The 25,966-nt window shown below is 39.1% G+C and overlaps 1 protein-coding gene across 1 annotated transcript in view; it reads right to left on the bottom strand.

Moving 5' to 3' along the window:
• The window catches only part of LOC149300887 (kinase suppressor of Ras 1-like), a 69,457-nt gene that overhangs the window by 9,704 nt on the left and 33,787 nt on the right, over positions 1–25,966 (bottom strand). The window contains exons 3-15 of the mRNA XM_089484466.1: positions 12,970–13,117; positions 11,715–12,181; positions 9,893–9,908; positions 8,451–8,499; positions 8,073–8,156; positions 7,544–7,605; positions 7,341–7,450; positions 6,998–7,166; positions 3,580–3,621; positions 3,142–3,196; positions 2,546–2,594; positions 1,420–1,808; positions 634–730 (exon numbers count right to left, since the gene is read on the bottom strand). Coding sequence (XP_089340592.1) covers positions 634–730; positions 1,420–1,808; positions 2,546–2,594; positions 3,142–3,196; positions 3,580–3,621; positions 6,998–7,166; positions 7,341–7,450; positions 7,544–7,605; positions 8,073–8,156; positions 8,451–8,499; positions 9,893–9,908; positions 11,715–12,181; positions 12,970–13,117 — 1,737 coding nt within the window. The remainder of the gene's footprint in view (positions 1–633; positions 731–1,419; positions 1,809–2,545; positions 2,595–3,141; positions 3,197–3,579; positions 3,622–6,997; positions 7,167–7,340; positions 7,451–7,543; positions 7,606–8,072; positions 8,157–8,450; positions 8,500–9,892; positions 9,909–11,714; positions 12,182–12,969; positions 13,118–25,966) is intronic.

The following is a 25,966-nucleotide window of genomic DNA, read 5'->3' as shown; positions in this document are numbered from 1 at the left end:
TAGCAATACTAAAAATCTAAATCAGGTAGCCTGATTAAAACTATACATAAGTCAGAAAACACTCGAAACATGGAAGCCAGAAAGTAGACAAAAATATTACTTTAAAACATGATTCAGACCTACTGACCTTTGGTTTGTTTTTAGTGCTTTTAAAAATGCAATACTGTGAGTTTGCCTTATGGGTAGAGTTTATGATATGATTAAGTTTATGTATTTTCACATATAACAGATGAAAAGGACAAACCTAGAACCATATAAAAAGCACAAATATGAGTCACGGATCCTACTGTTAGAGTGTTAATAGTTATTTACACAGCAACAAGAGTAGAGTTTGCACTGTAGGCAACAAACACTATATAGTCTGTTGAAATTTCAGATCCTTGGGTGAGGCCAGAGGCCAAGGTCCAGCATTTTGTTTTACATGTAATATGTTATTAGCATGGGGGGGTCTACTGTACGCTTTAGTGACATGTGTGCTGCACTGAATGAAGAGTCCAACAAATGGAACATACCAGTAAAGGTCTACCTCGTGCGGTGTACAAATTCAGGAATTTTAAGGTTCGCCACAGAACAAAGTTGTACTATTTTTACACTATCCTAACTCATACACACATCAATGCAAATCTTATTTACCTTTATAATCTCTTGTGCAATTTGTCTGGTTTTGTTGATATCCAGGGAAGTCTTGGGATCTCTAACAAATGAGTGAAGTGTCCTCCCTTTGCAAAAACTGTAAAACAAAAAGGGTAAAATATAAACCCTGTAATGACAACACATTGTGATTCCTCAACACGTTTCAGGGCACACAGGAAAACTGCTCCTTACATTGCCAACTGATATGGCAGCAATTTGAGGAGACTTAACTTTAACATATGGATGGCTATATGCCTCTGACCTTTAACTGTATGATCATGCAAACTACACATAAAAAAGGATTTGTGCAGTGTTAAATCATAGGTATGGCTGTAATACAGTGCACATAGTATCAAGGGTAGATCCAGTCACCATATACATGGTGCAGAACCAACAAGACCCACTTGTAGGTTAACACCACTGACAGGTTCCAGATATCTACTCTCTGATCTTAAATTTTATTTCATAAAAGAAGAGTGTTCATATACAGGTCAATGGACTACCACGCAATGGGAAATTTGAAAGAAGATTGAAAAGAAAGAAAAAGAAAAAGTCCGGAAATATGGTATTTATAAAATAAAATTGCTAATTTTATAACACTTATTAGTGTGTATTCTAAAATTTCTCTTACCTAGTGCATATTTTGGACAACACAGATGAACTAACTATACAGTCAATATATTGCACAGTTCATATAATAAATCACTCTAACCTAGTGAACATACGTTGGCTTCTCATTTCACTTCAGAGTGGCTTGTCCCATTTAGGACATTGAGGTTTACTGACCTGGTGATGATGGCCAAGTGTGGAGGGTGCATGCAGGCTCCCATGAAAAGCACCACATTCTCGTGACGTGTCTGCCTGTAGTTCATAACTTCTTTTTTGAACAACTTCAGGTGGTCTTGATTATTTCCATCAATCTCCAATAATCTGATGGCTACCTCCCCATGCCACTTGCCTCTAAAAACTTTACCCCACCTCCCTTGGCCAATGAGCTCCCCAAGTTCGATTTGCTCAAATGGAATGTCCCATTCCTGCAGATACACGCTGGTCTGACTGGCCTTGCGGAAGATCATTCCCCTGAAAGTTCCACTTGTAGACCTGGTGGGAGGAAGCTCATCTAGCTCATCATCATCATACTCTGGCTCAGACTTGTTGGCGTCTTGCTCCTCAGCCTGTAGTGAATGAAATAACAAGATCACTACCTACTACACAAAAGCTTTATACTGGACCACTGAAGATCAGATCTGAAACACTTAAAGCATTTCTTTAGAGCTTGGACTTCCTTTCTTGGTTGCTATGTTAATACAGGTTAGTCTGGACATAAAAAAAACAAAAAAAAAACCCACAAAAAAACAAATCTGCCATAGTTAATGTATAATCAATTATGCCAACTGTGTAAACTCATTATAGGTGCTGTTCCATAATAAAAGGGAAAAAAAGGTCTCCAGCAGATTTGTTTATGCTGTCCTAAAATCAAATAATTTCCAGTTTGTTTCAACATCCTATAAGGTTGTGTCACATGACACAAATATGACTGAGGCAAAATTGTATATAAATTAAAGAATTATTGCTGGCAAGAGTTTGGTCATTTAACAGTACTGGGAATTATATTTCCATTACTGCATCTTGTTTTAGCCCAGGAGGCTGAACAGCACCTTTTAACAAGAAATTCAATTAACAAAAAGTTTAAACACAAATATGTAATCGGTTTAAGACTATTGAATATTATATATTTATTGGCAGCTCATATGTCTTAAATACTTTGTACAAAACAAACGTGATCACTATTTTGTTCTTATTTTACATGTGTATTTCATTACACTTACTGTATTGAGCATTCATATGTTGAAGTATATTGCCCCCTAGTGGTAAGCCACTGAAAAGGTATTAGATCTCAATTGTTAATTACCTCTGCATCTTGTTCTTCTACTACTTCAGTCTCCATTTCACCCTCCGCACTAATGTTAAGAAAAAAAAAGTTAAGTCTCAAAAGAAATGCGTAAAAATGGTGCGATGGCCGCTGCATGATTTGGCGCTTACTAATAAGACTAGCACATCTAAGACTCCATTATACATATAGTTTCTGCAGCATTCTTTAATTTTAAATCAACTTTCTTACAAAATGTAACAAATGTGGTGCATTTAGAAGAAAGCACTGCCAGCACAACTTATTTAAAAAAAACCCAAAAAAACCAACAAACTTTGTTCTTTGTATTTGTTTAAAAGATTTTATTTGCATATGCCAAGGCCTGTGCCTGCATTACTTGAACAATTCCCTGTCATGACATTCGCTGCCTTCTTGTTATCAACCTTTACAAAGGCTATCCAAAATAATCAACAGCAATAGGCAACATAACGGAGATGATGCTAGGGGGAGAAATAACTGAATATGTCTATAGCCATTCGTGTTCTGCTAGTGACTTTATTGGACCTAGATAAGTAAATAAGCAAACTGTCTAAAACATGCATTGAATCCATTACAGCAGAGACCGGATGTATGGTTACCTGGGATTTTCACAAGGCTCAGGTGGCTGAGTTATTTGCAGTGGAATGGAGACTTCTATAAAGAGAGAAAGAAAAAAAAAAAATAAAAAAAAAAAATCATATTTTCACCGACACCTCCATAAAGCATAGTCAAAAGAAAATAATCTGGCTAAACAGGCAAAAACACAAAACCAAAAAGCTATATGCTGAATGTAAATGGTATACGCTTACATCAGTGAAGCATCAAACATAGCCTCTCTCAGTAAGACTATATGATTTTATATTTGGTGAGGACATATTTTTACTTTTTTATTATATTTCTAGTTTTACAACAGGCTTGACAAAACACCAGCATGCATTACGGCCTCATCCATAGCAGATGTGAGATCCCGAGTTGAACAAATTAAACTGCAAGAGCAGAAAAAAAGACTGTTAGTAAGATTAAAGCAGCAGACTCACCTGGGAAGATAAATTGTTGTCTATGCTGAATGTAGTAGGCAGCTTTTAATAAAAGATGACAGCAACCAGCCAGGCAGAATGAGAAAAACAACCAGTTAGAGAGCATTGGGAGACACACCAGGGACGGTCCCAAATGCATCCACTAAATATGCACTCCGCATGCTGTTTGAATGAACACAGCTCAAGTCAGCAGAAAGATATTCTCCCAGGAAAGGCTCTCAAGAGTGTTACCGGCCAGGCAAGGAAAAGCCCATCCTTTCCAACCTCAGAAACAATAAGTTGCTAATGTCTTAGGCAGATATATCTAGAAATGTAGTGCCCACTTCTTGTAGGCTTCACTGATAAATTGACCATTGCTATCCTGTTGGTAGACTGAAAACCACACCGTGCTCAGATCTGTCTCCTGATTTGATCCAGCAGTCTAAGGGCATACAGACTAAGGTTTCGGTAACAACCCTCTCCAGATTACTCAAAGGCACTCTACTAACAATAGTAAAATTAAACGAAAGACAATCCCATAAATATAATGTGCACAAGATGTTCTCTGTATCTTCTCCTTCTCTTGAATGTTCTGGTTCATACACCAAATCTTCCCATTTTGTCTCCTTCTATTAGAATCTTTTATCTGCTGCTACTCTCTCTCTGGTATCACTATTACAGTTCAAAACATGTCGCACTGCAAACCTAAGAAAATATTATGTACACCATCAATTTTTGGACATGTTTGAAACAACTAATATTTATTACATAGCTCTTATTCCTGGTAATTATCTCCTAAATATTTGATTCTACATTTGCTCTATTTTTTTTTGTGCTAAAAACCTCAGGTACACTAGTAAGACCCAAAAACAAGTATGAATTGTATAAAAATGAAGCAAAAAGCTGTGTGTGGGTCCACATTCACTCACTTTCTCATGTGCTCTAAATGTTCCCCCTACCTTCTCTGCCGACCACTTCCGCATCTATCTTCTCCTTTATCTGCTAGCTTTAGCAAATGCATCTCTGCAGACATAGCCTGGTGAGAACTTCCAGCAGAACAGCGGCGCTGCAGTGACGTCCTCCCCGATCCTCCAATCAGGGAGGACGTCATTGCAATCGCTGCCAAGTTTCCCTGAGTGACTCCCTCTTCCCAGATTGGGGATCGCCACAACGCTGCCACTTTGGCGGAAGTTGCTGCTGGGTTACGTCTGCGGAGATGCAGACAAAGAAAAAGATAGCAGATTAAGGATTTAAGATATAACCGAGAGGATAAGTGAGACGATAGAAGGTGAAGGAGATGCGGAAGCGGTTGGCAGTAGCACAAGTGGTCGGCAGAGAAGGTAGGGAAACATTTAGAGAGCTTGAGAATGAACGAGAACGAGAGTGTGAGCGAATATGGGCACCGGGCAACAAATTTGCCTGAAAACAAAGGGGTCAAAAAGAAACAGAAAATTTTGAATCGTTTTTGGCCCATTTGCACATAACATGTAGCACCAGGGTCCGGTCTATCAAGGCTGTGATATTAAACAAACAGATTACATGCTAATTTAAACGTTGTGCCAAATAAACCTGTTACTTTGTGACAAAGAATTCTGCTCGGTTAAAACCCATTACCAAGTAATAGGATAACCATGATGAGCTAATCTAAACTATTGAAAAATAAAGCGACATGACTCACTTTAGGTTTATTTCCCTCCATTGAACTTGGTTTGATAAGCCTTGAGGCATATTTTGCAGGCAGGGGTCAAAACATGGCCAACTTTTGCTTGTCCCAGTCAGTGAAGAAGCACAGGTGCCAAGAACAGCTGCTGGACCGACCGGCTCCACAGAGCTATTTTGGATACTTAAATTTGTGACTCAACCTCTTCAACAAAAGCAGCCTCAGAGCAGCTAGGCGATCTAAAAGACTGCAGTTATACGTCTCTGTAACGTCCATGGCAGGTGGCTAGCACCTCTTTTTGAACCTAAATAATCTGGCAGAAATGGGATCATCTGTAATCAGCTCAATTAATTTTATCAGTTTACTAAAAATCACATTAAATGGCTCAAAACATGGCCAGGAATGTGAATCTCCTGAAAATTACAGATTTTTTTTTTTAAAATCTATGGCTTTTGATGATCCCAGACTCTTAAAAAGATATATTATATGATAGATGGTCTATTTTACAAATTTATTTCTGAAGCTGTGATAGCATTAGAATCCTTTTTGAAGTATAAAGATTTTTTTCAGATTGTAGATAACAGTAATTGTTACATTCTTGGGGAAAAAAAGCTGAATAACTAAAAACAACCAGGAAAGATGTTTGTCATAGCTAACCCCGCTAATGTCGGTCACAAGGACCATATACAAGGACATTGGGAACATTATACTTCTGCAACGGCTGTGGGTCTGTTAGCTTTCCAGTCCAAAAAGACGCCAACACATAATCATTCTTGTTAAACAGGTCATGGGAAGCTGTGCCCACTGGATCTAAATCTGAAGATAAACTAAGGGATTCTAGGAGTGAACACCTTGACTGATTGAAGCCGTGTTTTCATGGATTAGGTTAGACATTTGTTAAGCAATAAGAAAGCATGCAAACAACAGAGAAAGCCTTATATTATAAACAAAAATAAAAGTTACTATCTAGGCTTATTACAAATTCTTTGAGTCATGAGCATAACCCTTTGTTGGATTTCACACCCAACAGCTGTGCAATGAACAAAGACATATTCTAAGTAAAATGTATTATGCTTTAAGAACGCACCATATGCTGTATATGTGTTTGCAATATCTATTTAGTTGCCCAAGTTGTAACTAGACAATGGCAAGGCCACAAACCTTCAGTATCCTTGGCTAAATTCAAAATTCACTTGCATTTACCAGAGTAGTTAGTGTTCTGTACTGATGAGATCTAATAAGGCTGGACCAGCTGTATACAGATGAAGCCATGTGGAGGCCAACACATCACCAATCCGATGCCTTGGTGATGTGTTGGGTAAGGGATGGAAAAGTGGCCTGCCTTGTGTCTTTGTACGCATGTCTTAGACTCCACATTGTCATAAGGAAATTTTATTGTGTTTGCAATGCAATGGTTAAATATTCCATCAAACTAAGACACTTCTACTAACAGGACTTGTTTCAAACAAGTGAAACAACACTGAAACTGTCCAATCTTCCATGCTAAAAAGCCGAGTATTGACTAACTAATTGTAATGCTTTGTTTGTTTGTTTTCATTAAACAGTACAATACATATGAGAAAACATATAAAGTGAAGCTTGGGCAGGACAATTTGGGTTGTTTTGACTGCCACTCCCGGTATCCTCGAACACTCTTCAAATGAGTAAGAACATTAAGGGTTGAGGTTTCAAATGTTCCCCACCCTGATAAATACCGTTTAAATCTAGAGAAATCTATATTGATTAGTCTCATTTATATATATATGGTTTGTGTGTTACCTGGGAAGCTGAAGCGACTGTCTCTCTGGCCCATTGGAGATGGATTTGGGGGAGTAGTTGCGCTGGAGGGGTTTGAGGACTGAAAAGGTGCTGGAGATGAAGGCGTGGAAGAGGTGGTAGAAGATGGATTGCTGCTTGAATCAAGGTGATTTATTGCTGGAGGGTGTTCCTTATACAAAAATAAATATGATCTTGTTTGCAACCCAATAAGATTTGTCATAAACATACTTCATACCCGCTTTCAAAATGTTATGCTTTAACAAGGCTTTACGTTGTCATTAATTAGCATTCATTTTTTTTAGTTGATGAGCTGGCTAGAAGCACAATTTGGTTTGTGTAATACCTTCTTAGTGAGTGCTTTGGGAAGGGTTCCGAAGTGAGGTTCTGCTGGTCTGTCCACCTGGTTGTTAATGTCAGAAGGAACAGACTCTGTTCTTCTTATTTTTGGTTGTACTGCAATGAAAATAAAAAATTTAGTTTTGTTTTTAAACAAACTCCACCTTTCGATGTAGGTGGTCTCCAAAATAAATTCTATTTCGAACTTACTAGGAAGGAATGATATTCTACATGCAGGGGCCTCTTTCGTGCATTTATTGTGGCATTTTAACCTGAAAAACAAAAAGGGCACATTATACTCAACAAGTGTACAACAAGGAAGCTAAACTTTCATATTTTGGATATTTTGGATAAACTTATAGACCATGGGGGGGGGGCTGACTACAGCACAAGACACCAACACCTTTGTATTGTGTTCTGTGATTAGAATTATTTTGACAAAATACAATATAGCTACAAAAGTGAAAAGCACTGAACCACTAGCAAAGGTGCATGTGTGATTGCAGTTTGTGTAATGCCCGGATGCTGAAATGATGAGGTAGCTTTCAGTTTCTAAATGTAATGAAAACACACATACAGAGCAAGACTTCTGTATGTATTGGTGGCATTAGGGAAACTATTTTAAGATTTTTATATCAGCCAATCCAAATATTTCCAAGTAAACAAAAAACAACATGTAAATATATATATAAAAAATATTGCAAGCTGTCATTGCGTTGCATGAGCAACGAGTACTCACCTACAGTGTTTGCATTTGACTCCAAACATCATGCTTTTCTGACATACATGACAAACTTGAGAAAGCCAAGATTTTGTAGAAAACCTGACAAGAGTAAATGCTTACATAAACACACTACTATATATACACACAAAAAAAAAAATCACTAAAAGTTACACATCATTGTCTTTGGTGTTTTAATACAATTTAAGCTATAAGAATTGTTTCAAATATACATTTGTTGCCCCATAATGTTTGACTGAATTTGAAAAACAGAAGTATGATAACATATCCAAAGAACAGTTTTCTTTATACCCATTGTCTGGTGAAAGTTTCTCTTTGTAACAATGCACTACATTATACATTTTGAAAAATACACTGTATAATATTTTAGCTTACCGGTGTGTTACAGAGATTCCTATATCTCGCCGTACCATCTGTGGGGAACCTTGGAGTTGAGGAACATCTAAAAGAACGTATAAAACGTGAAGGTAGTACAATTAAAAAAAGGACAGCACTACAGCATATGATGGTGCTATATAAAACACATAATAAAAAAAGGACTATCCCTGAATCAAATACACCCATGAGATTAAATCACAAGAGACCAAATAGATCTAGAAGCCACTTTTAGTAGAAAGTCTTTTCCCTCAACTTTCATGTTGGCTGCACAGCTCAAAAACCCCCAAAACAACAAAACTTAAGTGCTCAATTAAAATATACATTTCATATTAATGACAATCTAAGGGAACCAGAAGCAGTAAATGGCGTTTTCAAAGCCTGGTAAGGCTACCTAACTGCTTATGCTTTTTGTTTGGTAGTCAGTGAAATTGTTTTAGGAGATATTTTGTTTAAACGTTAACCTATGGGATTGGTGATCAGGTTCCTTAAGTTCCATCTGTTTTCCTCCTCCTGGGTATCTCCGTTCAATTATTTTTTTCTTCTCTTTTCAAATGCATGGAGGAATTCTGTACACCCCTCACCCACAGGAGGGTTCAAGATACCTCTCACATGTATGTAAAGTGATCCAACTTATTTCAAAAGGCATCATTTTTATGCAACTAGAAGCAGCCACTAGTGGTGCAAAAACAGACCAGGGAGGTGACATTGAGTCCTTCTTAAAAGGCAAGTACTTTATTTTTTGCATATATGTTAAAGAATGTATATTTAAGTACTTTAACATGCATTCTTCTTTGGTGAGGCTGCATGGGACAATAAACTGTTCCTTAAACATGGATACTTAAATTAAGTAAGCAAACTCTAAGGGAATCATTAAAAACATTTCTTTAGTCTTGAATCGTCCGTGATTGTCCGAACAGCAATAAAGCCAAACCTTACCGAACCTGCAAAACACAACAAAAAGAAAGGCCATTAATATGAATTAATAAAAGCAGTAAAATGCTTCAAGAGAATCTAAAAAGCCAGTATTCTGGGCCTAACACAGGGAATTTGCCCAACCCTGCTTTAAGTAACTTACCAACATTAATATTAATATTCTAGAAAATAGAATTTTTACCAGAGAAAGGGACAGAATAGTAATGCTTGCATGGACAACTATATTAACAATCACCTCCCCAAACGAAGGTATTTTATCTGGCAATTTCTGACCTTGGTCTAGGGTGGCAACCCCTGTACAGCTTTACAAGGGGCCGGTAAAGGGCCAACTGGAGAAATCTAACACGAAAGTAGCCAAGTTACACTGCAAGGTTCTGTGCAGGCATCTGTGGCAGCTATTAATTGACACCTAATGCAAAGCGCTGGGACATGACACCACATCCTGGCACTTTGCACAAAAACTGCCAGAGAATTAGAGGAATGAAGATTTTGTGGCGTCTGAAGACTATGCGCTAGGTCAGGCTTAGGACAACGGAGACCCATAAACACACCACTGGTCATAAAATACTTTATAATTTAATTTGTAGGAGTCACTCAGTTTCACACATGTATCTGCATATTCAAATGTTGCATGTAAATACAACCATCATGAGCAATTTATGTATTTATTTACTAACATGGATTGATCATGCATTCTTTTTTCCCCCCTGGCACCCAGAGTTTCTCGAGCCTTGCCATACACTAACAAATTTACACACTCTAACACCACACACTAACATATTATACTCACAAACACACACCAACATTCTAACGCAATACACTTATACACACACAAGATAATACCATACCGTAAAATAAACAGCATACACACTAGCAGCAAACATACATAACGCACACACTGGCTAATACTATAAGTATATACAATTACACACTAACACTACGGGCACACACTGACTCTGGCACTATACGTTTACACACACACACACACACAATCACAGACTGACTCCAGTACTATGCATATACACCCAAACACACCGACTCTGCCACTATAGTACACACACACACACACACACACACACACACACACACACACACACACACACAGGGGAGGGCTGGCAGCCTAAGGCCTGGGGGGCAAGTAAAGTGAAGTGGCTCCACCCCCTCGCACTCACCTTTCACCCCTCACGCTGCTCCCATCACTATGCGGCCATCAGACTGCTGAAAAACGGCCGCTGGGTGCTGATGCCACCGGCCGGAGCTACTTTAATCCTTTTTTTAATTTTATTATTTATTTAATATGCCGATCCGGCTTGCCATATGAAATTTTTTTTTAAAAGTATTAAAGTAGCGCCGGCCGGCGGCATCAGCACCCATTTAGATTAGATTTCGGGCGGCCTGGGGGGCAATTGCCCCCCTGCCCAGCCCGCCCTTGCACACACACACTCGCATTCATTCACTACTCCTCCTCCCTCCCCCTCTCACCTTGTGGAGACCTGCAACACCACAGCCTATCATCTGCTATCGTGAATCCGGCACCCTTTCCTGTAGGGGTGCAACGAGCGCCGTGCATTCCGTGCCCCCGCAGGCAGCCTCACGGCACCCGCTACACCATACCCCCGGAGGAAAGCAGAGTGCCGGATTAATCATGGCAGCCCTGCAAAACCCTGGGTGCAAGGAAGCAGTTTCTAGTCGCAATCTGGGGTTTGTCAAGCCCTGGTATAAACAGTAGCACCCGATACTAAGATCTCATACACATTTTAACTTTTAGTAAATCTTTTTGAATGCACTTGATACAGGTGAAATTTCGATTTACAGAAGGCACTAGCAAATGTATGTGCATGTGAAGCGTATAAGACATTGTGTACTCTCTATGCACAGTTCCTACTTGGGCATCAGTGACACAGCTCTGTATGTACCATCTCACATTTTATGCAGCTGCCTAGAAAGCATTATTATTGGTAGTTCTGCATTTGAGAAGGAATGGCCAGAGTGTATGGTTGTTATCTTCTGTGACTAAACACATCCCTTATATGAACATTAAAAGTGTGCACCTAATTTACACGTTAAAAAGCGGACAACGCGCACAGACTAGAAAGGGTACATAATCTTTATCGTGAACATAAAGGAGGAAATTAACAACAACATTTGAAGAATAAGCAGCGCCATCAAAACATCTGAACTCTACTGCATTGAAAACCACTGCTACCCAAGCTTAGCTTCCCAATATTAATATCCATATTAATCTATAAACCAATGTTTATGTATTGCCCTGGGTGACCACAACAGGGGAGTATTTCACAAAGACAACAATAAAAGCAGAAAAGCCACATACTTTACAGGAGGAACTTCATCTATCCGGTTTCCAAGCTGTGATTCATGAGACTTGCTCCTTTTGAGTGTTGAGAAGTTGGGCAGCAGCTGTTGAAACACCTTACGACTGGGTGGAGGGGGTGTCCGGGGAGGCTTAAATTTCATGGGCCTCTTTAACTGTGGAGTTGTGGGTGGGGTGATAGTAATACCATGGGGAGTCCTAAGCATTAATCTGTTGGGTGTTGGGGAAGAAAAGGGGTCCTGATTATCTGCATAATAATAAGATCCTTGGCTTGAGACAAAGGAGTCAGATAGAGGAATGGCAGACACCGATACGGAACGAGGTTGGTGGCTATTGGCCTTCGGAAGCTGAGAGTTCAGAGTCCATACTGTGCCCACTGGTGAGGAGAGATCGTTAGGAAATTGGGAAGAACTTTCTTTGCGTGTTTCAATTGGATTCCACGATGTATCCTTCATATCGCCACCTAAAGATGTAGATTGCATATATAAACATGTAACGTCTTGCATTCTCTGTAGAGCAGTGGCTTATTCTTCTTAACTACAGTATGTCCAGTGGTTATATGCTCAATGTGATCTTCAGGCTCAGTGCTAAACACTATACAGTGGAAGCAATCAGCCATGCTACATGTACCCCAACAGACCACTGCAGCACGAGAAAAGGCCAAATAACTTATTGTTTTACACTGGCATTTGATTTATAACATGGCCACCTGCCACAATTCTAGTAGAGTTGGATCTAGATACTTCTTGCTACAGAAATGCCACTTCCACTTCACTGGTTCTCTATGTTGTGTATAGAAATCTAATTCATTCAATTTCTTTACAGTGGGTTATGCCAAAATGTATTTATATACACACACACGCACACACACGCACACACACACACACACACGAAGGCCTGACTCGCAATCTCTGTTCAAGTTCATGGGGTTGGGGTCAGGGCTCTGTGCAGGCCAGTCAAGTTCTTCCACACCAAAAACTTATCCAACCATGCCTTTGTAGACCTTGCTTTGTGCCCTGGGGCACAGTCATGCTGGAATAGAAAAGGGCCTTCTCCAAAACGGTTCCCACAAACCTGGAAGCATAGCATTGTGCAAAAAGTGTCTTGGTATGCTGATGGGACATAGCAAAACATTTTGGACAATGCTATACTTCCAACTTTGTGGGAACAGTTTAGGGAAGGCCCTTTTCTATTCCCTTTGTTGACTAAAAGATGTACTGTCACAACAGAAGAGAAGAATGAAGCACGTACCTGAACGCGCCAGTTTCTTTAAGCAGGTGAGGGCTCCATTAAGCCTGGAACATTCCTCTGTGGTTGCTCCGTATTTCTTCATAGTTTCTTTAACCTTTAATTCATTCATTTCCAATAAGGCATCTAGTGTTACATCTTCTGCAATTTTCTAGGAAAAGAAAATACAACCAATTATATTTAGCAGGCCATTTCATAAGTTTACAAGGTAGAGCTGATGCTACAAGGTTATTAATTTTCTAATTGGGAGTATGGCCAATGAAAACTTGGTGTTGCCCATTTAACATGTGGTACTTAGGTTTAGAACGCATTTCTTTACTTGCAATAGAAAAATATGCCGATATATTTTATAGATGTGGTACTTTACATTATTTAGTCCATATTAATACTCATTATTGGGCAAACATAGCAAGAGTCCATATTAACTTGAGAAGTTAAGGTTATATATAATTTTTCTTCAAAGCACAACACAAACCCTTTTGTGTATTACATTCCAATAACTCTGCCCACCACAATCCCTGGACATTAACTGGTACACCTACAATCCCAAGATGTTATAGTGCAAGATAAAAGGCAAAACTGGTAGCATATCAAAGTGATCAAGTCATTTGTTAGCACTCACTAACCGAGCCAATGTGATTGGTAATCAATTTGGAGACAGCTGATCAATGGATTAAAAAGGAGTACTTGTTACAAGCAGTTTGTAGTAGAAAAGAATTTACCAGTGTTCTTTTATTGAGTGTAAAGTCAACCAAAACAGGTCAACTATGAACAAGTGATATCACATATAATCGCAGTAACAGACACCACTAAACAGCTATGTAACTTTGAAGAAGTGGACGATTAGAAAGATATCTACTTATTAAGCAACAGCCATCCAACTTGTAATTCATCGACGAGAATCTTTGATAGGTGTGAAACAATCATGTTTCCCAAACATTAATAATGGATACTGGAAAAAAACAAAACAAAACAAAAAACACAACAGTCACCTCCACACTAAACCTTTAGGCTACATATCTGCCATTACTATCAAGGTTTTACTGAATTCTAGGTAAACAATGCTATATTTACAGCCACATTTACATAAATATACAAAGATGCCATTTTTACTTTCACTAGGCTGATGCCAATCCGGGAGACCAGTTTCTAGTAAGGTTTGCACTTGAAGGATATTGATGTTTGGCCCTGCAGCCACATAAGTTTATTTTAAAGCGTTATAGTAAGGATTACTGACTCATTTGTTGTCTTGACACAAGACCCTCTCCTGTATACCACATCACATTCTATTTATAAGGAGATCAATTAAATGGGTAGTGTGCAGTATAAGCCAACTACAAATCCCAGCACCCAAGGCATTTTTGGTTAAATACTTTATTCTTCTGTTCATTCAGTACACTTTCCTTTAGGCAATTAGTACAACAGAAAAGGGTGTTGAGAAGGTATAAATAACGGAAAGGAGATTATCTTGGGGAAAAAAAAACGTGCTGCCAGCACTTATGACACGTGACACCAATAGCTAAGCGTGGAGATAGAAGAAAAAGAAAAACAAGAGGCTTTTAATAAGCCTTCTGCATCAGATCCTATCAAGCTGAACAGACTACACATATGTAGGATATAAGGTGTATGCTAACCAAGCAAGATATTTGGGGTGTTTGATGCAGAAGTAAAATAAAAAAAATAAAATGCTCATGTGGTTTACAAATTCATAGGCAGTTTATAAGCCAACATGGTCTTATTACCACAGCAACCAAAAGCAATAGATCAGAAGAAATATTGGTCGCTATGGTAATAAGCAATACCACTTTTTGGACTTTGCACCAAAATCAGTTTATACATAACGTTCATGGTTTAGCATTTGTTCAAATTTCTCCAGGCAGGATCCACAGTATTTCTACTTTTGCAGATTTCCTGTATTTAGTCAATGCTATTTTTTTTTACTGCTGTAGCACACAGATCAAAAACAGATAGCCTATGCGTCATGACAATAAATCAAAAGGGCTAGCTACTGACATAATCCACTTTTTATGGCACTAATCTATGGATTATCATATAAAAGGCTGAAAAGATGAAAATGATGCAAATAAAAATTCTTGGGCAATTACAACACTGGCTTTTTAACTGCTGCCTAAAAATATTAGATGGCTAAGGCCACAATAATGTGTAAGTAATCTGGCCCCTTAACTCATCATTAGGAAGAGACTTCAAATACTAAATGTTAGTTCATCTTGTCAAACAAGGTGCCTCACGCAAGACCTGTGTCCCAATTCACTTCACCAATGGGAATAAAACACTCCAAAACAGATACAGACCAGAGTTTTATTTCCCTCGATTGTTGAACTACAAGCCAACTCTCCTATGTGCCCAAATGTCCACTAGTAAACCATCCATGTGACCATCTACCTTTACAATGCTTATATATTATATGCATGTTCTATACATATACACATTTTAGGAGGAATATTTTTAAAAACCCACAAGCAACTGCTTGAGGATCTGGCAGATGGGCTGGGGGAAAAAAAAAAAAAAAAAGATTCTCTTCCTTACAAGATGGAAAATCTACTCCAGCTGCTGCATCACCTGCCGATATATCTGCTGCATTGCAGTTTTTGACTATATATACACACCAAATTCTAACAGAGGCGATCGTGTCAAATATTTATTTGACATTCGGATTTGAAATGTTAACAGAAAGTAGACAACACTGTGGATTTTTGTAGGAGGACCAGCTGAACTTGGGAATCTACCGACGCCAGGTAGCAAAGACATGCATAATGATCACTAGTTGATGACTAAATGCAACATAATATCTGAAATATAACTAGGAAGTTGTACCTAAACGCAATACCAAAGGTAAAATTACGCTGCCAGTCCCACTCGCAGACTTTGAGTCAGTGACCCAGTAGCTGTAAAGATTTTTATATGGCACCCATGCTAAATAGATATTCATAACAGTGGAAATCCTGCATAGCCTATTTTTTTTTTTATAGTACCGGTAAGAACAGAATCAATAGAGTGTAGCAACTCAAGAAAAAAAACCCAGAATCCCAAACAGGATTATATTATATATAGCAGTAAAAAAACACCTATATTGCTAAATATAAAAATTAAAAAAATATATTCATCCACGACACAGGACAATCTCAAAAGAAACCCAATATTTCTCAATAGAGCAGTGGTCACTGACGTGCTTTGTCCATATATGCTTCGTCCAGCAATAAAGGTGAAGTTTTACTGCCACAGATGGTTCCTCTCACTGGCTTTCATTGTTAACGGGTCATATATATTATATATATATGCCTGTTTGAGATTCTGGGGTTTTTTCTCTCTCTCTTTTTTTGGTATCAACAGAAACCTCGATACACACAGGTACCAAAGCTGGATAAAACCCACGATCCAGCTAGTGGCCCCAGACACACATGTATTTATTACATATACACACACACATTAAGACATCATGCACAAAATCTCACTACTCATTTTACTGTCCAGGCTGTCAGAGCCCCATAAAGGTATTTGTGGGGTGGCACACAGTACGTCTATGCTTGAATCATGATAGAGATGATGATTATCCAATATGCTAAAACTAATAAATATCAATAAGATTGGGAGGAGATAGGCAAGCATATTATAAACCAAACAGGTATACCGAGTACTTAATCTTAAAAGTGGGAGGCGGAAAAGCCCCAGGCAACTGATCAGCATGAATTTAGTGGCTGGAGCCAAAAAAGCTCGAACCTTCATTCTTGCAGAGTCAAAATATAAGCAAAGTCAAACCGAGACTTATATACCATTATATTCGGTTTACATGGGAGTCATTATCTGTCTGAATTGTATATTTCTTCAACATAGACATAAATGTTTACATTGGTTTAACTATATGTTATATACAAACCCATATTTTAAGAGACTGTGCATTAAGTTTATATGCAATAAGAAGAGATCTTTAAAAAAAGGTAAACAAAAGAGACGTTATTGTTATATAAATTCATATTTAGTATACGCTCCTGGCTTCTGCATATGTTTTATACAGCCCAACATCACACCGGGCTCTCCTCGGCACAGAGATGGTAGACGCCATTCGATTACTTCATTCTACCAATATAAACCTATGTAACTTACAAAGCATTATAAAATAACTATTATACATGCTTTTCACAACATTACCAGTACAACACATGATGGCAAAACCTTCCAGACCCCACTGCATTACAGAACGGGTACTGGAAACAGGGAAGCATGTCTACCTAATGAAATAAAGCTTAATACAGTAAAGAAGCCATAGAATACTTGGATGTGCTTTAAGCTACCCCTAAGCGTGCACGTAAATTAACAATGATGCTGCACAATAGCAGGCTTGTTTGGTCAGTTACTCATCTGTTGTCACCCTGCTTTCCAATCACTCCGCTTCCTAGAAGGCTAACAGATGGCCGTTAAAACCCAATGCTGGAAAATGGATTACAGAGAAACGTACTTTTTAAGTATAGTTATAGGCGTAAAACAGTAGCTGCATTTTGGAGGGGCTGCAAAGGACAGAGAATAATCCAATTTTATTACTAAACAGATAATACTAAATGTATCTTTTTTAAGCGAAAACAGCAAAGAGAAGAACACATTACAATGCAATGAGAGGTGTACATTTTGGCAATACGGTACAGCATTTCTCCAAAAACAGTAACAAAAACACACGGATGCAAGTATCCACTAACATGACTTCTAAAAGTATTACCTTTCGTGGAGCGTAAAACTACATTCTGTTCCGATATTAAATGACTTGGCTCCAGATACGAAACACGCAAGCTGTCCGTCCAAGCAGCGCCCTGAAAACTGAATGTTTGCCTTTACTTCACAAGCCTTGCGAGTTAACACAAGCACAGACGTCTAGAATACTCCTGTTCTGCCTACAGCACTTCATCCAAAATGGAGCACTGCCTTTATGCGTGTTTCAAGCACACACTGTCACTACGCCTACACTGCCACAGGCACCAGCACTTCAGTATCGACTTCGCAGGATCCACAGCCTACTGAACAGATGCAGCTGGTGACAAGGCCGTCAAACAAAAATATCACGACTCACTGGGACTGGGAAAATTAACAGGGTTTATATTCAAAGTACACAAAACGAAACAAGAATTCAGCGCATTCCAATCAAAAACACCTAAGGCAATAAGTATTGGGGATTCCATCACACTATATATGACCATATATTGCTTAGCCCGCCACTACGTCAAAGTACCCCAAGTTTGGAGAGTCCCATCTCATTTTTCATGGCTTTATTGCTTACCTAGGAGCCGAGTCTGGTGGGACGAAATTGCATTTTTAACCCAATGAGACAGATGCAATTTAAAGCCCTCTCTGGGACCAAAAATGACATTGGGTCAGAACCTGCAAATAAGTATAGCACAAAAACAAAAAAAACATAAAAGGCATAAACATTGACTTTCCTGGGTTGCTGCTAGAATAATAGAATATTAAAGATCTCAACCTACACACTTACTCCAGCCTTTGTAGGACTGAAGGAAAGCACAATTATTCCCTCTGCAATCAGAAATGCCCTGAAGTGGTTTTGCAGCCTCCAGCTGTGAGTACAAGATAAAAACCAAATATTTATATAGTTCCTGGACAACTACAGTACCCACATTTAGGAGGAGAGTTTATATTGATTATTTTAGAGCATCTTAATCAAAAAAGAAACTAGGGGACACCCTTGGTTGTACTTCAATTCAATGGGAGTTTTACTGTACCAGAAATAAATACAAATATATATATATATATATATATATACACATATACATACACACACACACACACACAAAACATTTTTGTACCCTAAAATTGTGACTTTGTAGTAATGGTAACACAAATATTCTCAGAACTGACAATGCCACATTACTTTCACCAAACGTTTTACATTAAGCGTGCCCACCAGCGAGAGCACTGAAAACATATATTCTTCATGCTGTTGGAAACTGATAATTTTCAACTCAACCTCTCTTGATTATATGGTTTCCACCAGAATAACTATTGTAATCCAATGTAGTCTTCACAGTCTGTTCCCTGGGTGAATGTGCGCCACATATGTGAATTTCATTTACAGCAGCACTATCATAAAAAGGGCTTGTTAAGTCTTCCCATCAGCCTTGTTTAGTAATCATACAAAAGGAAAGTATAGTATCTGCCTACAAACAGGGAACAGAAAGGTAAACATCTATTCATGCATTGCGCAACATTACAATGGTGTTGACATCCACAAAAAGGTGTATAGCTCGGCTGGTGAAACCACGTTGTATAGTTTAATCACGCTTACTCTGCAAAGAGAGTGCAGGACATATTCCTAGCCAAAAAACCCCTAAAACTAGCACCACTCACTAGTGCTTGGCTTTTCCGCTTTGTACTCATTACAGACCGAGGCAGCTCACTGTCTAGGAACGGTTGCTTCATAGCAGTGTAGCCACAGATATAAATTATCGCTTTTTAGTCAGGCTAAGTAGGACTTTAATGGAGTTGAATATACTCTGCCTCTATATTATGCTCTATCCTCTATTATATATTGCTCTATTATATATTATGCTGCTACCCCATTTTATTTTGAGTTTATTTTTCTTCACCTTTTACGATGCCTCCAACCCTTCACTAGCGAGCCATGCTGGTTTCCGCTTTCTTTGTGAATTTGTTACTCCTCACTCGAATGTTAATTGTCAAGAGCATTACAAAAGTCTTAGGGGCCCCAGAGTGTAAAGCTGCAGTAAAGGGCCCTTTGAAACTGGCCCTAATCTGCTGTAATATTTGATTACAGAGCATACAGAAGGTGGTTGTTAAAAGCAATCAAAATACGAGCCACTTCGTTTGCTCCATAAAGTAACGCGCGCAAGTGTGCACTGATTCAAAACGTCCAACAATATTGACCATTCAAATACCAGGCTACATACACGGCAAGGAGCTCTTAGACAGAACCCATGGAGCGGGGGCAGGATTTTGCGTTATTCCCCTGGAAGAAGTGAGGAAGGCAAATCTACACATCTCAATTCAGGGATTTAACAGCTAAAACTATCAGGATTTCTCTCTCAATGCCACATACATAACACCTTTAACATATATACAGCAAAGGCCGCTCATGTTGGTGACTTTAGACAGACAATATTAAAAAGGCAGTGACATTGGTAGTGTTTGCTCCTTGTTCCCTAAAGCAGCAGACTTTTTGTTTACAAATTGGCAACTTTTTGTTTTAAAAATTTGACTTTCACATAAGATACAGAAAAGAATTCCAGTCTGACTTTAAAAACAAACAAACAAAAAATATGTATATAGCAACTCAACAAACATAAAAACAAAAAACTAGGGGGGGGGGGGTTGACAAAGCTACAGACAGATTAGCCAAGAAATGGCGGCAGCAATACCTACGCTATGCCCAGCTTACCTCAGGGTCTGCCGTCTCCACGCAAAACAGCCCCTTAAAGTACCTCCGTGTGAAGGGCTGCTTGTGATCCACGCTCGCAGGATCTCTAGCTGCTGCCTGCCACTGCATTATTAGCAAGACAATCTCCCTACAGAATGTAAGCCCAGCTCATTCCTGCGCGCGTGCTGGAGACAGCAACTGAATGCACAAGGCTTAAACCTGGACAATGACTGCGGTGAAAGTCTCTGGACAAATATAGGCTCTCCTTATGTTCAGGCAAATCAGCACATACTTTAACGTTAGAAGTGGAGCGCTATTTGTGGAGTGACAGACTGTCGGCTTTGTATCGTCGTGACCTATATTTAAACCATGTAGCGAATGCTCCCAAAACATGCTCTCCTGTCTGCATGACATCAGAAAGCAGTGAAAAGTTTATTTGGATTTTTCTTCAGTCCTTGTGATTTTCTTTCTGATCTACTCACTGACCTTATGGTACTCTTCTACTATAATGTGCAAACAGAACAAAGCACATGATTTGTAATGGACTAAAATTCTTGGACAGAAAAAGAAACCCGTTTTTGTCCACACACCGAGACCCATAAACACCACCTGTGTGTAAGCACTATGAAAACAGCAAATATCCAAACTGGAATTGAAAGGAAGAAGAGATAGGCATAAAAGTCGAACAAAAATGTATCTTAAAAAGGAACAAATGAGGGTTATGTATACCGTAACAGGGCATTCTGACTTAACACATGAAGTCATCCAATGGAATGGGACCATTCCACTGGGTTGGTAAGGTGATAAGATCACTTTTTAATACTTGCACTAGAATTGCTTTTTATACAAAACACCAACAGTCTTATGACAGAAGAGTACATTTGCTTATATAAACTTAATAATGCAGAAGCATTCGAACAAGTACACACATGCTAAAGTATCACAGACACTGTTACTGGTAGGCCATTACCACAACAAATGGAAAAACAAAAAGCAAACAATTAAAAACAAATATATAGAATTTACAAAAGTTAAACCCTAAGGAATCCCCCATGCCATTTTATCACATTATATTTAGGTGTGTGCATATATGTTAAGACAAAACACCTTAGTTGAAGTCACTTTTAGGGATCTTAAGCACAGTCCTTTAGTGCAATAAGACTCAGCAACACCAGTTTGCAGAAACATTTGTTTTTATTTACAAAAATTATAAAAATAAAAGCCTAACTCCCAGATGAAGGCCTCTCTGGCCACACGTTGCTGGCCCAGACTAACCTATCCAACTATTCACTTTATGCCTCCACCCGACTCACTTAAGCCACGCTCTGGAAACCTCCCCTAGACAGCACACAGGTAACACCACACTTGGCTTAGGGCATCTCGTTGCCCTCGGAGCGTGGGGAAATTTCCTTTCTCCTTAATAGTCTCCCTGGTTGTATGACTTCAGGGGATTTAAACGTCCAACACCTGGGCCTCATGCAAGCTTCATAGGAATTGGGGACTAGATCCTACAGACATCCAGTCTCATAAATCCTGGCATGGACTTTTCACTGGAAGGAGGAATGGACTATTGGCCAACGCCGTTGCTCCACCCCAGGGACCCGTATACATGATTTGTGCAGCACCTGTGCACAAAATCCAAATAAATCATCTCACTTATTTATGATCATCTCCATACGGCATCTTGCTTGCTGGACATAAAACATGTATTAACATTCCAACCTTTCCCTTTTAAAGCTCGTATACAATGTAAAATAAGTAACATACAAAAGAGCTGTTATTTCAAACTTCCTCATTCTTATTTCAAACCTGCTCATTGTAAAATTACGTAGAATCCAGCAGAGGCCAGGATACTGAAGTCAGCATTTTGGAGACAGGCACACATAAAAGTACTACATGAAAGAAACGGCAGATGCCCTTCTCTTCCATGGTCTGGTGATTTTTTGCCAGGGTTTGGCTGCTTAAAGTCAACAGTAGCGCTTTCCGCGCATATGCTAACTGGCGATAAGTATATCATGCGCACATCAAAGCTGGAGACCAGGCAAACATTAAATTATGGTTATCAAGTGACGTCAGCTTGCTCTATTTAGCTTGATGTGTAATAAATGGATATACAGTTATATGTACCATGTAGCTATAGATAAAAATAACATGCAGAGGACGGAGTAAACTGGATTTTCTGGCAGGCTGGGATTCCACATGAAAACTTTTGACAGCTGGCACGTAGAATGCTCCCACCCAGCCAGAACCACAGAGGGTTAAAAGTCTTTTGTACAATTATTTGATAAAAATGTTATACGAGGAGTGGAATCCGAGCTGTCATTAGCTACGGATTAATGCGAAATGCTGAAGGCCCCAGCGGGTGTAGCCTACATTAATTATATATATTAGTCTGGTGTTAAAAATACATTTCACACACTGAAACATAGCACGCAGAAAGGGAAAAAGACCGGTTGGATTCTACTCGAGATTCAGCATTTGCTTTCTACTGCAGCAAATTGCTTACTTACTCCACCAATTGCGATACCTAGAATGGATCCTGTATAAAGAAACTGGCATGATTCATCAAGAGTCAGCCCTGGAGTTTCTATGCCGATATCCTTTATCTACTTCTCTGGCTCAACGAATGCAAACTATAAATGTCTTTTTGTTTAAAATAAAACACATACAACCACTTGGTATACCCTCAAATGAATATTATTAAAATCCATATAACATTTAACTGCTAATGTGCTTTAATTTTTCTCCAATAAAGGAGGGCAACACTTCGTGATTTATTATATTAGATATTTTTTACTTTACTGAGAGTGTGCTAGATAAATGGAACAGCCTCCCATCAGAAGCAGTAGAGGCCAATAACTCTATCCTGAATCTAAGACAAGACCAGGGACTGATTAAGGTCTGGAGCCCATACATTGTGAAGACTAGATCGGTAAGAACTATTTGCCCTGATATCAAACATTATGTTTCTATAGTTTTGCATCCAGATACTTGAGAGAGAAAAAAAAAAACAAAAAAAAAGGGACCACATACAGACCCCTTGGAGTACATTCCATTAACGTCAAACATAATACATTTTGCTGCGTTAAATAAAATAAACTATTTTCATTCTGTAATATATATATATATATATATATATATATATATATATATATATATATATATATATATATATATATATATATATATATAATCAGAACTCATTTTACAGCATAGCTATTGGGGTGGTGATTCTGGTGTAATGCTTAAAAACTGGTCTCTCTATGGCAACCCATAGTGTTGTCCTGCCGACTTGTTGCTATGGTGATGGCCCACCAGAATCACCTTATATCTAATCCCCAATGTTGTCATACACAAACATGTATTCAATAGATGCAGGTTTCCCTAATAAAAGGTAGGCTATAATACTGTTGTATATGCAATCTACCGATAAGAGTTAAAGGGATTTTGCATTACATATACAAGTTTTTTCTCGGCTAACCAGGCAAAGATTGTGCTTTCATTTTGCTTTGCAGAACAGATTGTATGGAACACTCTGCATCCAGTGTGTCTACTAACAGTGGTGTGCAAAGTGTGTATGGGGGAGGAAGGAGTGTTGATGAGCCCAGACGTGATAATGAATTCTAAAGGTTTGAAGCGGAGAAGGGAATAAATCTGTTTGACAAACACAACCCGATCAGCACAAGGACATGTTCTGGTTTAATTTGAGATACTTCAGACAAGTAATCTTATGCTAGATATTTGATGTACAAGTACATACGAGGTTAACAGCCAAGGCATATTACAGCTTCTTCGACACTGCATGGAACTTGGAAAGAACTTCTGTGCCAAATTACTATATGGCATTAATTAGAGTGACACCAGGAAACATTAGGCTGCAAACAGCCAGCTGGAAAAAAGTATTGCACTTAATTTAAAACACCCTGAATGTATAAATCTACACCTGCCTTATCAGCACAGCAGGGTTTACTTTTGAGTGGGCTGCGCATATACAGGGAAGTAAAGATTGTTATGTCCCGTCTATCCTTTATACAGCGCTGTGGAATCTTATGGTGCTATATAAAGCAATAATAATCGGAATATTTAAAAAGACCAAATTCTGGTGTTGAGAAGGCTGTAGTCACCATAGCCACCAATGAAATGTTCATGCGTATACAGTATCTCACAAAAGTGATTATACCCCTCACATTTTTGTAAATATTATATCTTTTCAAGTGACTGAAGAAATGACACTCTGCTATATTTGCTGTCCCCTTAAAATAACTCGCAGCCATTAAATGTCTAAACCTTGGCAACAAAAGTGAGTACACCCCTAAGTGGAAATGTCCAAATTGGGCCCAAAGTGTCAATACCGTATTTGCGCGATTATAAGACGAGGTTTTTTCCAGAGCAAATGCTTTGAAAAATACCCCTCATCTTATAAATCGGGGTCGTCTTATAATCAGACCTCAACTAGGTCTGACTACGAGACCAAGATCCAGATCCCCCGCAGCGATGCAGGAGACCTGGATCCTCCTGTCTCTCCCCTCCCCATTTAACACTCCCTCCTCCAAACTTACCGGTACTTCTGAGTCCCCCGGTGATCTCTGACAGCCGGGGAAGGTCTGCGCGATGGACGCAGACAACCCCCGCTGATAACCGCACCTCCTCCCGGCTGCAGCGGAAGTTGTCTTCGCGAATCGCGTAGAGCTCTACACGCTGCCTGGACTACGCACCGGGGATGCAGAAGGTCCGGTAAGTTTGGAGGAGGGAGAGGGAGGGAGTGTTAAATGGGGGGCATACGGCATTTCTGGAGGCAGAGTGCTCTGTGAAATGCCTTTTAACCCCCTTAATGCCATTCTGCCTCCAGAAATGCCTTTTAACCTTCTATACGCCACTCTGCCTCCTGAAATGCCTTATACCTCTCTATATGCCACTCTGCCCCATAATATGCCTTTTAACCCCCTAAATGCCAGAGTGGCATATAGGGGTATAAGGCAATTCTGGAGGCAGAGTGGCACATAAGGGGTCAAAAGGCATATCATGGGGCACAGTGGCATATAGGGGGTATAAGGCATTTCTGGGACAGAGTGGCAAGCCAGGGGGCAGGTTGAGAAAAAAGGAAATAAGTTTTTTTTTCTCAATCATAGCTTTTATTAAAAAAAACAAAACAAAAAAAATTGTTCATAGTTTACATGAATTAACATTTACTGGTAAAACTTTTTTCCTATAGGGTCGTCTTGTATTCAGGCTCTTTTTTTTCCCATAAATTAATATTCAGATTTTGGGGGGTCGTCTTATAAATCAGGGTTGTCGTATAATCGAGCAAATACAGTATTTTGTGTGGCCACCATTATTTTCTAGCACTGTCTTTACCCTCTTGGGAATGGAGTTCACCAGAGCTACACAGGTTGCCACTGGAGTCCTCTTCCACTCCTCCATGACGACACCACAGAGCTGGTGGATGTTAGAGACCTTGCGCTCCCCCAGCTTCCGTTTGAGGATGCCCCACAGATGCTCAATTGGGTTTAGGTCTGGAGACATGCTTGGCCAGTCCATCACCTTTACCCTCAGCTTCTTTAGCAAGGCAGTGGTCGTCTTGGAGGTGTGTTTGGGGTCGTTATG

Source organism: Sceloporus occidentalis, unplaced genomic scaffold (genome assembly GCF_023333645.1).
Source record: "Sceloporus occidentalis isolate IW3139 unplaced genomic scaffold, rSceOcc1.0.p SCAF_22, whole genome shotgun sequence".
Taxonomy (NCBI): Eukaryota; Metazoa; Chordata; class Lepidosauria; order Squamata; family Phrynosomatidae; genus Sceloporus; species Sceloporus occidentalis.
This window is presented reverse-complemented; position numbering and strand designations above follow the sequence as displayed.